Source organism: Eschrichtius robustus, chromosome 1 (genome assembly GCF_028021215.1).
Source record: "Eschrichtius robustus isolate mEscRob2 chromosome 1, mEscRob2.pri, whole genome shotgun sequence".
Taxonomy (NCBI): domain Eukaryota; kingdom Metazoa; phylum Chordata; class Mammalia; order Artiodactyla; family Eschrichtiidae; genus Eschrichtius; species Eschrichtius robustus.
The window spans coordinates 35,001,208-35,021,463 of NC_090824.1; the positions used below are offsets into that span (position 1 = coordinate 35,001,208).

General features: G+C 33.9%; 1 protein-coding gene across 2 annotated transcripts in view; it reads right to left on the minus strand.

Moving 5' to 3' along the window:
• GPHN (gephyrin) overlaps positions 1–20,256 on the minus strand; it is a 632,089-nt gene that overhangs the window by 224,902 nt on the left and 386,931 nt on the right. For both annotated transcript variants that reach the window (XM_068543944.1, XM_068543950.1), the window contains exon 9: positions 5,608–5,742. In XM_068543944.1, the coding sequence (XP_068400045.1) occupies positions 5,608–5,742 (135 nt within the window). The remainder of the gene's footprint in view (positions 1–5,607; positions 5,743–20,256) is intronic.

Sequence of the window (20,256 nt, forward strand, 5' to 3'; positions counted from 1 at the left end):
ACAGACTGAGTACAGAAGCAGATGTGAGAATCTAGCTGCCTTCTATTAAACCAGACATCAAAATGAATATGAAAAAATATAAAACAATGTCATCTTTTTTAGTAGATTTTTAAAATTTTGGAAAATACTATTTTTCCCATAGCAATATTATTTATATTAACATAGAAAGGCCTTATTATTCTCATTTTGAAGCAAATAAATAAACATTTAAAAAATTCCTAAGTTTTAATTTTCAGTGCAGTAAATATCACCAGCTATAACTCACATAAACAAGCTATTTGAGGTCCTTAATTTTTAAGTGTGTAAAGGAGTCCTGAGACCATTAAGTTTGAGAACTGCTGGATCTGACCAATAACGTTGAGAATATTATTGCTCAATAACCAACGCCCCCATGGGACAGTTAACTTGGAACACAAAAAAACTTACATTTTTATGTCCAGAGAATGTATTTTATTAAATTAATTAATGTTATTAATTCAGTGTTTCCCAACTTTTTTGGTGTTTGTTGACTCCACATGTAGAACCCATACATTTCTACAATGTCATTAACTGCTGAACAGTTGTTGATATACCATTGTTGACATGACTTCAGACAAAAGCAAAGAAACTTGATGTTTAGTGTAGTCTTACTGATTTTATTTAGGCTCTCAAAAATAGTGGAAAATCATTTGCAGGCCTCAGTTATTGCCTTGATCTAGGCTAGAATTTTAGAAATTTCATGACATTCTCCAGAGACCTGGGAACCAATGAACTAGCCATATTACACAATCACCCTGATGTTCACAAAGGAAAGCAGTGATAATATGGAATAGTTTGTAAAAACTAACATCATTAGGAAAAAATATCTCAGAGAAAATATTACCCTGATACTGGATCAAATAATGCCATTTTTATATGTTAAGGAAATCACACTGCCTTTCAGTCATACACATTAAAAACTCTGAGTTAAGAAAATATTCTTTAACCAGAGTAATATAAATTCTTTTGCTCAAAGGACAATAACAGAAGCCTAGAGAGAAGTCATAATTCTGCATTTTGTTTGAATATAACATTAGACATTATTACTAATTATTAAATGAACACATACTACCTAAAGATATTTCAATATATACATTTTAATTATTTTATAAAGTTTAGTTTAATTAGACAGGGAGAATTTATATTTTCTTCTTAAGAGGAAAAAAAAAAGAACTTGCTGGTTAGTCTGGGCACAAAATTCTATTCTAACCTTTGAGGTACAAGGGAATATGTGACAAGAGATTACATTTACTCAGTTATTTATTTTAGTCAAACTTCAGATGCTTAGGGAATAAACGGAAAATTGAATTGGTCTTTGTAAAAAATTCTCTATTTTAATAACATCTATAGGGAATGGTGAATTGATTGGAAGTTTGGAATTTTTTTTCTTTTTTGTTCTGGTCATTATTCTCTACAACAAGTCTCTTGATTCTAATAGAGGTGCTGCTGCCTCTCATAATTGAAAGTCAGAACTCATTTAAGTTGTGGATCATGCTCACTTTAAAACACAGTTTGTTACAGAATTATTCTTTTAGCAAACCATTTTTGGGAGACTATCACCATTTTAGAACTTGAGTCCTCTAGATATTGCCCATTCACAGAATCTACAAATTATTTGACTTTCTTGGCTTAGGTACTACTTTACTTAGGGCAATGAAAGACTAAAATCCCAAGTTTGTTCTTAAAATATACTTCACCGTGTTCTCAAGCAAGAGAAGTGAAAAATCACTTGTCATTTCAGTCAGATTTCATTAAAAGAAAATATCTGATATGAAAGAGAAACGACTTTCCCCACATACAGAAAAATATTATGTCATTTCAGCAAATAAATTTTTGCTGGAGACAATGCCATTCTATGAAGAACTGTTTAGAAAAGATAACACCTTGTTGTCCTTATTAGATTGTGATGAGTGTACTGAAAAGGAAATCCAAACTTGGTATGTTTTATAGATCGTGTTCTCACTATAGCTGGAGAATCTTAAAGGATCAAAGCACAATCTAGGATATTATATTGCAGTGAGCATAAAAAACATGAATTCATAATAATGTTTAATATTATAGTTGTTGACCTAACAGGAATAGATGCATACATACAAATGGACAGAAAGTTTCCACCTTAAATGCTGCCCCATGATAAAAAGCTACAGAGGGAAAGGTTGGAACTGTTAGTTTTTAAACATAATTTGGTTATTTAACCCTTCTGTGTTTTCACAAAGACCAGGGTAAGTGTTTCTGATGGTTATTCCCAGAGTATTCTGTACTCCTGCTGATAAATCATAGCACTTACTATACTTTATTATAATTTAGAGTTGCCTGTTTTATCTGTTTGTAAAGCCAAGAACAATGTTATTTGCTCACCACTGCTTTCCCAGAACCAGGCAAAGACTTATTTAATAGATTAATAACCCTGTTGGGGAGGCAAGGATTACCAGTTTCATCATAGACAAAAAGCTCAGAGAAGTTGAGCAAGTTGCTTAATGCAGTGTAGTAATTAAGTAGAGAAGTCAGCATTTGAATCCAGGTCTTCTCTTATCAAGCCAAGTGCTCTTTCTAGTGCTGATCTTTTAAGACTGTATTGTATTTCTGAGGTAAAGAAAACATATTCGCACATATATTTCTACACATGACAGATTGCATGCCTAATCTGAAACATGGAAGGGGGATTTCTATGGGGTTTGGCTAACAGTAATATGTACTAAATTATAAATATCCCATCCAAGACGCAGTAACAATAACAATGTCAAACTCAACTTGTGTTCTAATTTTGTGCTAGATATCATTCCTGGGATGTCTTATACATATCTTAGATTGAAAACATTCAAAACCAAAATGTATTAACAACTCTCCTTTGCTTTTTCTCTTTTATTCCTTAGTATAGTTAATAACATCATTTACCCATATCTCAAATTAGAAACCTGACTTTCTTTCTGATTTCTTCTCTGCCCTAAATTTTTATGCTATAAAATTAAAATAAAGAATTCATCTAGAACAGATTTACGTGCTAAAACCTACCGCCTTGTAATTTGACTCAGCAGGCAAAGGCACACACACAAAAAGTCATTATTTAAAATAAAAAAGAACTGATATCTGAAGTTGGATTTTGAAGTCACTGAATTAGGTTATTTATGTACTAATGAAGTTTTAGTCTGAGAGTTCTTGATTGGTGAATACTGCCTGTAAGGTGGTCATTTCTGCTGAATATAATTCTCAAAACCTCTATCTGGCAAAAAAAGCTTTTGTTTTGTTTTATTCATCTTTCATGTCCCTGGTGAAATGTTACTCCTTAGAGCGGCCTTCTCTGATCATCCCATCTAAGTGCGGTTTCCCTCCTTTTATTTTCTATCACTACACATTTTTACTTCTTCTTAGCGTGAATTTCAATGTATCATTATTAAGTTACTGTAAAAGTATATTTATTATAATTTAAACAGTTATTTTAAATAAATTTGTTTTAAAAATACCTATTTATTTCAATATACCATTGACTGAACTGTAAACTCCATGAGGGCAGAGACTGTGTCTGTCACTGATATAAAAGTACATATAGAAGCATCTAGTTTACATTCAATTAAGCAGTCTTATAATTTGAGACTTTTAATAGGAGGATTAATTTGATTATCTTCACTTCTTTTTAAAAAATAAGTATTCAAACTAATTTTTCTTTTATATTACTACTCTGATTCAACCGTAAAAGTTTAATTTTAAAATTACAACAAAGCAATAATTTTATCTTTGAGATTACATTCTGGTGCTGGTAAAAATTATTTAAATGAAACAGAATCTTATTCCTAGACAAAAATATGGAAAAAAATTCCTGAAAAAAAAGATATTCAAATATTCTGTTTTATTTGAATTTACTGTCAATGTGAACAGCTAAGTGTTAACTATGGAAAAAATATCAAGACAAGCCACTTTCTCTCCTAAAATTTTGCAGTAAGCAAATTAACTTAATGTAGAAATTTGGAGTGATTTTTAAAACTGTACTTAATATTCTCTTTGTAATTAAGATGTAATTGCAGAGTTTTAAAAAGGCTCAAGAACTACTATGTATAATTAAACTTAGCTTAAAATATTTATGTACACAGTATATCACTAAGAAAAAAATACTGTGTCTTAGATAATTCTGTATTCCCATCATTAAGGTCTTAATATTTGATGAATGAGTAAACTTTTAAAATGGACTTAACATTTAGCTTTAATTATCTCCCAGACTTTATAAATGAGTACAACTTATACTGTTGGAATTTAATGAAGTCAAATAAATTATTTTGTTTCAAAAATTTATAAGGTATGGATGAGATTCTTCTACCCAATTTATGTCTTGAGAACTCCATGTTTTCATTCAGTTGAAGATGTAGCTGACTGGCACCCCATGTATAAATGTATAACATACATTTTATATCTAGAATGTTTTTATAGTTTTTCTTTATTGAAGATTTAGGACCTCAATTTTTTTAAACTATAAAATTAATATCACCTATTTTTGACACAAGTCTAAAAACAATGATATACAACAGTTAACACTCTGAAGACTTTGCTGAAAAGGCTGTACCATGGAATGTAAAAACAACTGCACTACACATATCAAGAATTGCTTGAGATTACTTCTAGTTAAATTCAATGATAATATTCATAAAACTCATAGAAAAGCTGGAATTGAGGAAGAGAGCTATATAAGTCCTTAAATCTGATGACAGTGAAAAAGCCACAGTTTGAAAATTTACCTAGAGAGCCCTGAAATAAATTTACTGTATAGCCTGATATCTAACATCATATCCTATTAAATAAGAAGGAATGTTACTGTTAAGCTTTTGATGCCAATAGTGGATCCATCCCACAGAAAACTTGAAAGGACAAATGACTAACTTTGCCAGGAAAGAGATATTCCAGGAAAAAGCATCACAGTCGTAATTAGGTTTGCTACTCAATTTTTCACATACATGAAGATGTCAGGTAGCAAATAAATGTCTAATCCTCCCCCCACCCCCTTACATGATTCAGTACTTGGGAAAAATTATAAAAAATAAATACTAAGACACTTCCTCCCTCCCCCAAAGGTTGGCATTAAAACTTTCTTTCTAATCAATTTAAATTTGTTTCCAAATATTAGGCAGCAACATTCCAAGTTGAATATGTTTGAAAAAATTTGGAATGATACTAGAGCAGGGAGCTACCCCCGCCTGGACAAGTTAAAAAAAATCCCTTTGGTGATATTATTTTATTTTGTTAATCTTGCTGTTTATTGGCCAGAAACACATTCATCCTCTGCATAAATAAATAACTTCACATCTATACTAATAAGTATGCTAAAAAATAATAAGTCTACAACAAAGAAACAGGAGCTACACAAAGTAATACCTATAGCTGTGAGGTAGTAGGCATTTTGAATGAAATTTCTATTGCTCTATTGTTGGCCTAATACGACAATCTGTGAAACATTAGGTAGTAACTGTGTTATAGCCCATTAATTTTTCATCGTATTATCTTGCATGCAATCCAATCTTGACAAGCGGAGGGAAATATTGGTTGGTTAGTTTTCCCAGATTCACATAGCAGAGCAGGTGTAAGGTGCCAAGGAACTGTACTTACTTTTGGTGTTGGGCAGGAAGCTGTAGAAAGGCGAGATGTAGCCTGAGCACGAGGAGATTCTGAAGGAGTAGTGCTGAGGGAGGCTGTGTCTCGTGGGAGCACCTGAACGCCACGAGAAATGATGGAGTCTGGAATCTGGACAAGAGGAACAAGTATGGTTTAATATGCTGAAAATACCAACAACATGTAAAATCAATACCCACATCAAACATTTTTTTGGGGGGGCATTCTTTGCTGCTGAGCTCTCAGATATTTGGTCTCACTTACTGTTAGGTATGAATGCATCCAACAATTTGGGATAGGGTAGAAACCTTCAGATTTAAAATATTTTCCTTGGCCAAATAATATTTCATCAAAGCTTTTTTTATGAGGCAGTATAGAATTGTAGTGAGAGGTAAAGTGTTTGGCATTCATATACTGGCTCTGCCACTTAATATTTATTTAATTCCTAGACATTTTCTGTTTCCCTTTCAGATTCATTCTCCACCCTTCTTCACTCTCTCTGCTTGAAGCTAACCTGTATAGATAGAATCAATAAACTATTTTGTGCTCTCTGGTTTCTAGCTGGGCTCAGCTAATAGGAGCCACTGTCAGGAAACTGAAGAGTTGTAGGAGAGTAAGGTCTGACATTTATTCCCCTGGCTCCTTCTCTACCAGGTCACCGTAGGTTGGCTAAGATCACAGCCCCTATCAGATGACCCTTGCTTTTGGCTCTTTTCTGGATTCCAATAGCAGCTCCCTCCCTTGCCCCATTAGGACTAGGAGTATTAATGATTCCCACTATTACTAGTCCCAGGGTGCTGCACCATGTTTTGTTGCTTTCCTAAAATCTGCCCAAGCTTTTGTAAATATCATAGTCCTTTATTAAACTCTTTTCAATTATCCATTTAAGTATACTGTGACTTTGCTGGGATACTGATGGATATATTTTTTTAATTTGTCATTTCCTTTATCTAAAAAATGTAGATAATGATAGCATTAACCTCACCAGATTATTGCTGAGGGTTAAATAAGATAAGGTATATAAATTATATAACACTTACAAGTAGTTAATACTTAATAAATGTTGGCAATTGCTAGTTATTATATTATACCTATCAATAAGGTAAAGACTGATGTAACTGAATATTACTACTGTAAAAACATATAAATGTAAGGACAAATAATGTGGATTATTTAAAAAATTATTAATATTTACGTTGATTATAAAATTTATTATTCGGGGCTATGCATAATTTAGTTCATGTTCTGGGCTAGTACTAGTAAGTGTAGGTCTTCTAATCTCAAAATGAGAACTTGACTACTTTCAAGCAATTATTCAATCAACAAATATTACTTACTATGTGAAAAGAAGAAAACAGCAGCCAGATTTTGTGACTAGAAAGGTGCTCTGTATCTTACACACCATCTCTTTCTCATAAAGGACATATTATTTTCATAAATGCTCTTTTATTTAGTTTCCATACTTACATCCTCAATACCAAAGGTACTGCCACCATTTCAGGGCTTAACAATTTATGTGATTTATGAACAATAACCCCATAACTAGGATGAAAAGCAATGGGAATTCCGAGAAGAAAAATAGCTCCATTTGCTAGTATATTTGAATAGTGAATTGCAATAAATATTTTAAAGAAATGGAGGTAGTCTAATTTAGAAGAGCTATATGTTGCCACTTATGTCTAATATAAAAGGCCATGTATTGGAAAGAAAAAGGTCAAATGCCCCTATTATATTTCACATAATACCACGTTCCTCTCTTTCACAGAAATTACCCATACTTATACTACATTTATATGTATGCTAGTTTGATTAATGTCTATCTCTCACACCAGAATGCATTGTCATGATGATGAAACTGTGTTTTTGCTACTACTGTACATCCAGTACCTAATGAAGCATCTGCACAAAGTAGTACACGTGATATATATTTCCAGACTTACACACACACACACACACACACACACACACACACGATCTTCACCCCCCCAATAAACAAAAGAGTATGATATTTGAGGGAGAAGGTAATTTAAATTGTGAGGTACATACTTTTGGGTTACTAGTCTGGAAATGCAGAATGAACTATTGGAAATATGAGTCTGAAGCTCAGGAAAAAGTTAGGGATTGGATATATACTTTGGGAATTATCACTGAAGGTGGTAGTTTCAGTCATGCAAATATTTCAGGTCACCCAAGGAGGGCATGTAAAAGAACAAAAGATGATGGTTGAAAATTCTAGGTGATATCCATATTAAGGGGTTAACAGAAGAAAAGGAATTAGGGAAAAAAAAAAACCCTGTAAATGGTATGATGATACATCCTTGTTTTCCTTGAATAATCTGGGTTTATATCTATTATCCTGACTTAATTATTAAATAACACATCTTCTCACTTTCAAAAGTGTTTCAGTTTGGAAGATAAATTATTTGGTCTTCCTATCTTTAAGAAACCGTTAGAGACAAAAGAGGAAAATTGAGACAGAGTGAACATAAGGGAAGAGGGAAGAGAAGAAACTTTCAGGAGATGTTACAAAATATCAACTATTGGGGAGAACAGGAGTAAGGTGAGAGTTGAAAAGATGCCATTACATCTAGCAATTAAAGAAGATACAAGTAAAGTAAAAAGAATAGAAATGAGTTGAGGAAGCAAGTGGGGATGACAAATCAGGGTAATCGGTGGGAAAAAAAGAGAGACATTCATTAATATTCTTTTCTTTGGTGCTTGGAATGAAGATCTATCTGATGAGAAAAAGGGGAAGTAAAAGTGGGAAAGATAACTCTAGGAGAGTCATAAAAATCTGGAAAAATGCATTGATGACTGAAGCATGGAGGATAACTAAGGCATTGGCAAAGGAAATATCAACCATCATTGAGAATCCAGTTAATACTGGCAACCATAAATTTCCAATTTCATTATGTAATACAGTGTGGAAATAAAATTTCACCCATCTCAAAAAAGAAAGTTATGCTACAGACAGAGACTTAGAAATTATTTGCAGAGATATGATTGTGTAAGCTACAGAAATAGATGAGATCTGAAAGACAAAGACCATATGGAAAGAATACAGCAAGACAGAAAAAGGAGAAAGAAACAGACATTAAAGAACAAGATAGAGGTAGTCATTAGTAACCTAAAAGAAAGCTATTATTTGATGAAGATAGATACCTCAATATAAGTGGTAAAGAAAAAAGTTGGAGGTAAGGAAAAGGATGCAGTGAATATGGATAACTCTGTTGTACAGTGTTTGTAATGTTTCCTTTTTGGAGATATTATGAACAATTCTTGTTCATGTACCATAATTCCCACATGCATTAATTCTAGGATACATATACTCAGAAACAGAATTGCTGGTTGTAGGGTGTGAATACTTTCTTTTACAAATTCCCAAATTGGTTAAGCCAATTTATATGTCTATCAAAAGAAAATGGTGACAATTCCTCTGACTCCACAACTTAGCTCTACCTAGTACTGTCAGTATTAATTCTTTTTCAAATGGGATAGATACTAAAAATATCTTAATGTGTGTGTTTTTAAAAAGTCTTTATTGAATTTGTTACAAGATTGCTTCTGTTTTATGTTTTGATTTTTTGGCTGCAAGGCATGTGGGATCTTAGCTCCCCGACCAGGGATCGAACCCACGTCCCCTGCATTGGAAGGTGAAGTCTTAACCACTGGACCGCCAGGGAAGTCCCCTTAATGTGGTTTTAATTTCTTTTCCCATCATTGTTAATGAGAGTAAATACCTTTTCATACATTTATCAGCTATTTAGATGTTCTCTTTTGTAAAGTCCCTATTCAATTTGCCCTATTTTCCCCTTATTAAGTCGTTCTTTTTTATTGAATTGTTACATTTCTGTATCTATTCTGGATAACAAGTCCTTTGTCAGTTTTATATGGTGTAAATATCTATTCCTACTATGTAGCTTGCCTTCTTACTTTATCATGTATTTTGATGAACAGAATATTTTAATTTTAATTTAGTTAGCTCTATCAATATTTTCCTTTATAGTTAGTGGTTTTTGTGTCTTAAAAGGAATCCTTTCTGAATGACATCAGTAGAAAGGTACAGTAGGTAATGTCAATAGTCCACTCTCCTAAAGAAGTGAATAAACTAACAAAATCTGTCAGAATCAACTTTATCAGAAATCTAGAAGCTAATCAAGTTTACAGCAGCCAGGTGAATGCTTAATCAAAAAAACCCACAAAACCCCCCAATTGATCCCCTACTACATAGCTCAGTGATGGACTTGAAGACACAGCCCACATGTCTGGTAACGGTTCTGAGTACTGAAGGGAAACAAACATTATTCTCAAGGGTTGTGGTTGTTTCAATATGTCTGGTAGCTCACTGAAGGATACCCTCAAAGGGCTTTCCTTTATTTTCCCTATCTTGGAACACTCCCATGGCTCAGGCAACTAACTGGAAGGGAGGTTATCCAAATATTTAAAGTCAAATATATTAGCCACTGTTGTCTAGGCAGTGGATAACAGGTGGGATGAATAACAGATTAACTTAAAAACCTGGGAGGAAAGGCCATGTAATGAGATGCTTTCAGGCATAAGAGCTTTGAAAAGCTCCCAGATATTCCTGAGTTCCAGGAGGTCATGATTATGCCCAAGGCAATGTACATCCTTAGAAGACTTCACCTAATCTTTCACCTCTTGCTGAACTAAAGATTTTGCACAAGCAGGAAGTGAAGATTAGGCAGAGTAGTAAACTGCCTGGCTGAGTGTTGAAGGCATGCTCCAATATATAAAAAGAGCTCATCTGCAAAGAATGGGAGATTTTCTTTTCCTGTATATATATATTTTCCCGGCAGTTAAGGAAATTATGTCAAATCACTAGCTGACCACAAAGCTAATGGAACAGAGACTTCAGTGGCCACACACAACAAAGAAGAACAGACTTGACAAAAGTAGTTCAGATATTTGTAGTGAGGTGGATGGACCTAGAGACTGTCATACAGAGTGAAGTACGAAAGAGAAAAACAAATACCGTATCCTAACACATATATATGAAGTTAAAAAAAAAGAAAATGGTCAGAAGAACCTAGGGTCAAGGCAGGAATAAAGATGCAGACCTACTAGAGAATGGACTTGAGGATACGGGGAGGGGGAAGGGTAAGCTGGGACAAAGTGAGAGAGTGGGATGGACGTATATACACTACCAAACGTAAAATAGATAGCTAGGGGCTTCCCTGGTGGTGCAGTGGTTGAGAATCTGCCTGCCAATGCAGGGGGCATGGGTTCGAGCCCTGGTCTGGGAGGATCCCACATGCCGCGGAGCAACTAAGCCCATGAGCCACAACTACTGAGTCTGCACGTCTGGAGCCCGTGCTCCACGACAGTGAGAGGCCCACGCACCGTGATGAAGAGTGGCCCCCGCTCGCCGCAACTGGAGAAAGCCCTCGCACAGAAATGAAGACTCAACGCAGCCAAAAATAAAAAAAAAAAAAAAAAAAAAAAAAAAAGATAGCTAGTGGGAAGCAGCCACATAGCACAGGGAGATCAGCTCGGTGCTTTGTGACCACCTAGAGGGGTGGGATAGGAAGGGTGGGAGGGAGGGAGACGCAAGAGGGAAGAGATATGGGGACATATGTATATGTATAACTGATTCACTTTGTTAAAAAGCAGAAAATGACACACCATTGTAAAGCAATTATACTCCAATAAAAATGTTAAAAAAAAAAAAGTAGTTCAGAACAGTTAACCAACCAACAAACAACAACAATTGTAACAAGCAGCAGTAACATACCCTGGGGAGGGGAGAGAATTTGATTTCCAGAGCTGCTACTAGTAATATTCAAAGGGCCCAGTTTTCAACAAAAAAATTATATGGTATGCAAAGAAACAAGAAAGTATGACCCATGTATAGGAAAAAAAAAAAAAAAGAAGAAATAGAAACTGTTCTTGAGAAAGTCCTGACACTGGGCTGACTAGAAAAAGCTTTTAAAGTAACTAATTAAAATATATTCAAAAAGCTAAAGGCAACCATGGAAAAGCACTAAAGAAAGCAAGATAATGATGTATCACCAATAGGGAATATCAATAAAGAGGCAGAAATCATAAAAAGAAACCAAATAGAAATTCTAAAGTTGAAAAGTGTAACTAAAATAAAAAATTCACTACAAGGGTTCAGTACCAGATTTGAGCAAGCAGAAGAAACAATCAATGAACTGAGGAGCAGAAATAAATAAAGAATAAAGAAAAATGAACAGGGTTTAAGAATCCTGTGGGACAACAATAAATGTACCAAGATATGCATAATGGGAATCCCACAGAGAAGAGAGAAAGAGGCAGAGAAAATATTTGAAGAAGTAATGCCTGAAAACTTTCAAATTAGATGAAATACATGAATCTACACATCGAAGAAACTCAACAACCCCAAGATGGATAAACTCAAAGAGATCTACACCTAGATATATAATCAAACTATTGAAAGTGAAAGGAGAGAATCCTGAAAGCAGCAAGAGAAAAGCAACTCAAGAGATCCTCAATAAGAATTGTAGCTGATTTTTCAAAAGAAAGCAAAGGGGTTGGTTGGCAGTGGGAACACATACTCAAAATGCTGAAAGAAAAATAATCTGTCAACCAAAATTTTTCGGCCTGGTAAAACTACACTTCAAGAATGAAGGAGAAATCAATACAATCTCAGATAAACGAAAACTGAGAGAGTTCAATGCTAGAAGACCTGCCTGACAAGAAATGCTAAATGGAGTCCTTTAGGCTGAAATGAAAGGACACTAGACAGTAATTTGGAATTCATGTAAAGAAATAAACAACACTGGTACTCTACATAGGTAAATATAAAAGTCACTATTAATGTATATTTTGGGTCATGAATCTGTATTTTTCCTATATAATTTAAAAAGAAAACTACATAAAAGAATAATTATAAATCTGTGTTGATGGGCACACAACGTATACATATATAACTTGTTAAAATAACAATATAAGTGAGGGAGATAGTGAAAAGTTTTTGCATAATATTTAAACTAACTTGGTATTAATTAAGACTAGATTGTGATAAATTAAGATAAATTAAGATGTTAACTGTAACCTTCACAGCAATCTCTAAGAAAATAACTAAAAAATATTTGGTAAAAGAAATGAGAGGAAAAACAGGAAAAAATATCTATTAATCAAAAAAGAAGGAAGTAATGGAGGAAATGAGGAACAAGAACAACAACAAAAGACACTGAAAACAAACAGTGAACTGGAAGGAATCTTACCTTATCTGTAATTACATTAAATGTAAGTGGATTAAACTACTCAATTAAAAGGCAAAGACTGGCAGAATAGATTAAACCCCCCTCAAAAAAAAAAAAAACCCCCATGATCCAAGTACATACTTTAGATACAAAGACACATATTGGTTGAAGGTGAAAAAGTGGAAAAAAATATTCCATGCAAACAGTAATTGAAAGACAGCTGGAATAGCTATAACATTAGATGAAATGGACTGTAAGGCAAAAACTGTTCAAAGAGACAAACACCTCAAATAATGACAAAAAGGTCAATTCATCAGAAGACAAAACAGTTATAAACACTTACCCAGAGCCCCAAAATACATAAAACAAAAACCAACAGTATTAAAGAGAGAAAAAAAATTTTTAACAATAAAATTGGCAGACTTCAATGCTCTCAACACTTTCAATAATGGCTAGAATAGCTAGTCAGAAGATCAACAAGTAAAACAGAAGATTTGAACAAGAGTATAAACCAATTAGACCTAGTAACCATATAGAAAACAATCTACCTGATAACATTAGAATACACATTTTTCTCAAGTGAACATGGAACATTCTACAGGATAGACCAAATGTCAAGGCACAAAATAAGTCTCACTAAAATACTGAAGTCATACAATGTTTCTTCTCTGACCATAATGGAAGAAAAGTAGAAATCAATATAGAAATAAACTGAGAAATTTACAAATATGTGGAAATTAGACACATTCTTAAACAACCAATGAGTCAAGGAAAAAATCACAATGGAAATTAGAAAATACTTTGATATGAATGAAAATGAAAACACAACACAGCAAAACTTATGGGATATAGCAACAGGAATGCTCAGAGGAAAATGTATAAGAAAAGCAAACTAACCTCCCAAAAAAGAGGAGGAAGGAGTAATAAAGATTCCAGTGGAGATAAATGAAATAGAGAACAGAAAAACACTGAAAGGATCAACAAAACCCAAATTGGTTCTTTGAAAATATCAACAGCATTGGCCAACTTTTAGCTAGACTGACCAGAAGAAAAAAAGATAAAACTCAAATTACTAAAATCACTAATGAAGTGGGAACATTATTACTGATCTCACAGAAATAAAAAAGATTGTAAGGGGAATGCCATGAACAATTATATGCCAACAAATTAGGTAACCTAGAGGAAACACACAAGTTCTTAGAAACACAAAAACTATGAAAACTGATTCAAGAAGAAATAGAACATCTGGAATAGACAAATAACAAGTAAAAAGACTGAATCCGTAATCAGAAAAAAGCTTCCAACAAGGAAAAGCTCAGAACCAGATGGCTTCATCAAAGAATTCTGTCAAATGTTTAAAGAAGAATTAAATAATTCTAAATAATAAATCCTTCACAAACTCTTCCAGAAAATGGAAGGGAAGGCTTCCTAAACTTATTTTACAGGGCCAGTATTACCCTGATACCAAAGACAAATTAAGATGACATAGGAAAAGAAAATTACAAACCAATATCCTTTATGAATATAGATGTTTGGCAAACATCCTAAATAAAGCACTATAAAACTTAATCCACATTCAACTGTGTCAGCAACATTTTCCCAATGAATTGAAATGCTCCCCTTGTTGTATATCATGTTCTTTGTTGGGATCTGTTCTGCACTCTATTTTATAGAGAGCCAAAACCATACTCGTTTTTTTTTTTGGTTTTTTCTGGTCGTGCTGCGTGGCTTGTGGGATCTTGATTACCCGACCAGGGATCCAACACAGGCCCTCGGCGGTGAGGGTGTGGGGTCCTGACTGCTGGACTGCCAGGGAATTCCCCATACTCTTGTTTATAGTTAGCTTTACGGTGAGTTTTAACATTTGGTAAAGCAAATCCCACTTTAATTTTCACTTTCATAATCTTCTTGGCTAATCTCCACCATATGAACTTTAAAAAAATCTTGTCCAGTACTACCCAATGCACCCAAGGCAGAGAGGAGGTTAAAACCAATCACATAGGGGCAAGACGGGAATAAAGACACAGACCCACCAGAGAATGGACTTGAGGATATGGGGAGGGGGAAGGGTAAGCTGTGGCAAAGTGAGAGAGTGGCACGGACATATATACACTACCAAATGTAAAATAGATAGCTAGTGGGAAGCAGCCGCATAGCACAGGGAGATCAGCTCGGTGCTTTGTGACCACCTACGGGGGAGGAATAGGGAGGGTGGGAGGGAGGGAGACGCAAGAGGGAAGAGATATGGGAACATATGTATATGTATAACTGATTCACTTTGTTATAAAGCAGAAACTAACACACCATTGTAAAGCAATTATACTCCAATAAAGATGTTAAAAAAAATAAAAAATAAAACCAAAAAAAAAAAAACCTTAATCCAACAGCATATTAAAAGGATTATATACTATGACCAAGTGGGATTTATTCCATGAATGTAAGGGTGGTTCAACATGATAAATATAATCAATGTGTAATATAGTAACGTGTAATACAACGCATTAATAGAATGAAGAAAAAATCCACATGATCCCAGAATCCAAATGACGTAGAAAAAGCATTTTGACAAAATAGAACACCTTTTCATGACAAAAACACTCAGAAAACTAGGAATAGAAAACAACTTTCCCAACCTGATAAAGGGCATCTATGAAAACCCCACAGCTAACATTCTACTTAATGAAAGACTGAAAGCTTACTTTAAGATCAGGATCAAGGATGTCTGCACTCACCACTTCTTTTCAACACTGTACTAGAAGTTCTAGCTAGGGAAATTAGGCAGGAAAAAGAAATAAAAGGCTTCTGAATTGGAAAGGAAGAAGTAAAACAATCTCTATTCACAGATGACACTTTTTTTTTTTCCACAGAAAGAAATATTTGAACTAATAAATTCAGCAAAGTTGCAGGACATACGAGGAACACACCAAAATCAGTTGTATTTGTATACACTAACACTGAAAATTTTAAAAAAGAAAATTAAGAAAGCATTTCCATTTACAACAGAATCAAAAAGAATAAAATATTAAGGAATAAATTTAACCAAGGAGGTGCAAGACTTTATACACTGAATATTACCAAACATAGAAAGACATAAATAGGGCTTCCCTGGTGGTGCAGTGGTTAAGAATCCACCTGCCAAGGCAGGCGACACGGGTTCGAGCCCTGGTCCGGGAAGATCTCACATGCCACGAAGCAACTAAGCCCGTGCGCCAAAACTACTGAGCCTGTGCTCTAGATCCCGCAAGTCACAACTACTGAGCCTATGTGCCACAACTACTGAAGCCCGCTCGCCTAGAGCCTGTGCTCCGCAACAAGAGAAGCCACTGCAATGAGAAGCCCGTGCACCGCAACGAAGAGTAGCCCCCACTCACCACAACTAGAGAAAGCCCACACACAGCAATGAAGACCAAACACAGCCAAAAATAAATAAATAAATTTATTAAAAAAAAAAAGACATAAATAAATGGAAAGACATATATTGTTAAGGTGGCAATACTACCCAGAGGGAATTACAGATTCAATACAATCTCTATCAAATTCCAACAAACTAACACAACATTGTAAAGCAACTATACCCCAATAAAAAAATGAATTAAAAAAAAATCACGAAAACTGGAAAAAAAATTCTAATAGAATTTTTTGCAGAAATAGACAAGCCCATCCTAAAATTCATATGGAATCTCAGTGGATTCCATACAGCCAAAACAATCTTGAAAAACAAAGTTGGCTATCTTGAAAAACAAACACTTTCTAATTTCAAAACTTACTTCAAAGGTGCAGTAATCAAAACAGTGTAATACTGCCATAAGGACAGACATATAGATCAACGGGATAGAATTGAAAGTCTAGAAATAAACCCTCTTATACTTTTATGCTTAAGTGATTTTTGACAAAGGTGCCAAGACAATAGGAAAGAATAACCTTTTCAACAAATTGTGCCAGAACAACTGGATATCCACATTTAAAAAATGAAGTTCTACCCTTTCCTCACACGATATACAAAAATTATCTCAAAATGGATCAACGACCTAAATGTAAGAGCTAAAAATTATAAAATTCTCAGAAGAAAACAGAGGGATAAATATTCTTTACCTTGGATTTGGTAATTGATTCTTAGATATGATACCAAAAGCATAAGGAACAAAAGAAAATTTAGACAAACTGGACTTCATCAAATTTAAAAACTTTTGTACATCACAGAATTATCAAGAAAGGTTGAAAAGACAACCAATAGAATGGGAGAAAATATTTGCAAATCTTATATCTGATAATGGTTTTTAGTATCCAGAATATATAAAGAATACTCACAACAGAACAAAAGACCCATTTAAAAAAAAAAAAACAAAAAACCTCATTTTAAGAAATGAGGCAAAAGACTTGAATAGACATTTCTCTGAAGAAGATATACAAATGGTCAACAAGCAACATGAAAAGATGTTCATTATCATCAGTCATTAAGGGAAATGCAATTCAAAACCACAATGAGATACTTCACACTCACTCAAAGGCTGTAATTTTTTTAAAAAAGGAAAATAACAAACGTTGTTGAGTATGTAGAGAAACTGGAAACCTCATACATTTCTGTTAGGTAAGTAAAATGGTGCAGCTCTGTGGAAAACAATTTGGCGGTTCCTCACAAAGTTAAACACAGAATTATCATATGACTCAACGGTTCTATCCTAGGTGTATATCCAAGAGAATCAAAAACTGGTGTTCAAACAAACGCTTGTACACCGATGCTGATAGCAGTATTATTTTAAAAACCAAAAAGTGGAAACAACCTAAATGTCTATCAACTGATCAGTGGCTAAACAAAAGGCATTACATCTATACAACGGACTATTTTACAGCCATAAAATGGAGTACTGATGCCTGCTACAACACAGATGAACCTTGAAAACATGATGTGAAGTGAAAGAAGCTAGACAAAGAAAGCCACATATTGTATGATTCCACTCATATGTAATGTCCAGAGTAGGCAAATACATAACCAGTAAGCAAATTAGTGGTTGATAGGGGATGGGAGGTGGGGGTATGGGGAGTGACTACTTACTGGGTGTGGTATTTTTTGAGGGGTGATGAAATATTCTGGAATTAGAGGTGATGCTTGCAAAATATTGTAAATGTACTAAAAGCCACTGAATTGTACACCTAATAAACAAGTTGAATTTTATGTGACTTTTACTTCAATTATATATTTAAAAAGAAATCTTTCCCTAATCCAGCACAATGAAAATTTTGTCCTATATAAATCTGTGAAAGCTTTATAGTTTTGTCTTTCATATTTACGTCTCTAAAAAACTTAGAACTTTTTTTTGGATACTGTATGGGATACGAGAATCAATTTCATTTTTTCATAAGGACTGCCTGTTGTCCCAGCATCATTTATTGGAAAAAGAACTTCACTAATCTGTAGTACAGAGTGTCCATATGTGTTGGCATTTTTTAGGCTTCTATTCTGTTCCATTGATCTAAGTGTTAATTCTTGCACCAATAACACACTTTATATCATTTTAAGTCTTGGTATTTATAGAGCAGATCTTCTCACTCTGTTCTTTTTCTTATTCAAGAGTATATTGGTTATTTTTGGTCCTTTGCATTTCCATTCTGTATAAATTTTAGAAGCAGCTTGTCAAGTTTCTCTCTCCCTCTCTTAATTAAATACGTACACAAACACACACACACCACATACAAACTGTTAGGATTTTATTTACTACGCTTGTACAGAAAAGGATAATAGTTTTAAAGGATACCCCTCTAATTTATTGAAAAGTATTTACTTCTGGGGGGTGTGTGAAAGCAAATGAGAATGAGATGAGAGGGTGGTTCAAGCGGATGTCAATCTTATCCATGTTTATTTTTATTTTTTAATAAAAAGAATGTACTCATGTATTATTGTACAATAAAATATTTTTAGTGATGAAAACCATGGGAGGGATTGTTTCAAAAATTAAAAAGTGATCAATGTACTCAAGAGCCTGAGAGAAGTAAAAAAAATGAGCACAATGTCTTGTACACAGCTGATAATAATTTATTCTTTGATAATAAAGAAGCAGAAGTGGCCACCAACTTTGAGAATTACAAGCTCTCTTTGAGATAGAAGGAATGGAACAAAGTATTAACTCAGAAAAATAGTTTAAGCAGAAAGGATAGTTGTTTAGCCTTGGTGATCTTTATTTTAATATAATAAGCAAGAGGAGAGAATAGGGGAAATGAGGAGATGAAAAAACGTAAAAGTCTGAAAACTGCAATTCATTAATGTATATAAAGGAGTCAAGAGATGAATGAAAGGCTTGCTAAGTAGTGAGGTTCTTGAGCAAGCAGAATTCGTAGTGGGTAAGTCAGCACAAATAAGAAGGAGAAATGCCAAATAACTTCCAAAAGAAATAGCATTCCTACTTTTAGAGCACTAATCTGTATTCCTATTATCTTATGCAACTGAGAAGATAGGGAAAACAATTTATTTCAGTTGATCTCAAACCTTCTGAGGATATGCACTGTAATTTCAACTGTGAATTATTAAACAACAGAATTTTCCTCATAAGGGAAATTATAATTGGAATACATATTTTCTTAGGAACTGTGCTGATTCTTTCTAGTTATGTAGCTATTCTGTCCGAAAGCTACTTAGACTGATTGGGCAAACACTTCTAAAAGAAGAAATGGAGAATTATATTATCAAAATTAGAATACATAGCCGAACTATCATTTCCCTTTATAAACTCTGTCTTTTGAAACACCAGTAAGAATACCAATAAAGTAAACATACAACTTTGTATTTTGATGCTAGAGAAATTCTTTAGTGGGCATACATTTCTTCTTTGAATCACTATTTTTACCACTTAATATTTTTTTGTTTTGAAAAAATATTCAAACTTACAGAAAAGTTGTAAGACATACAACAGAAGATGTTATTTGGATTTAATTTTGGGTAGCTAGTGAGCAAATTTATAATAATTGAAGTGAGTCTCCCAAAACAGCCATGTATGAAGGAGTATGGCTTCCATGGCAACAATTTGCCAGTCCCCATTGTAAGGCTTTTGCAGTCCTTGTCAGCCTGATGGTTAGCTCTATCATATGAACCCTTTCCTGGTAACGTCTCTATTTAGAGACCTTTAAGGTAGGTTGCACTCTCTTAAAAATCCTACTATACATCCAATTGTGCAATATAGGACCTGAACTAATAATAAAAACAGATTATATATGAATGCCTAAATGGGTTATTTCAGAAAAAAAAAATACATCATGTGTCTTCCCAGAGCTTCTAATACTGATCAGACCACCAATTAAAGTGTTATGATTAAGTGTTATAAAAATTTTACTAAAGAACAAAAGTACCAAACCAGAGTATCCTGAGTTCACTAAGGTATTTGACAAGTCATATATTTGACGAGAATTTTAAAAGTTCTTGGGACAAGATGGACAAAGTGTGTTTTGA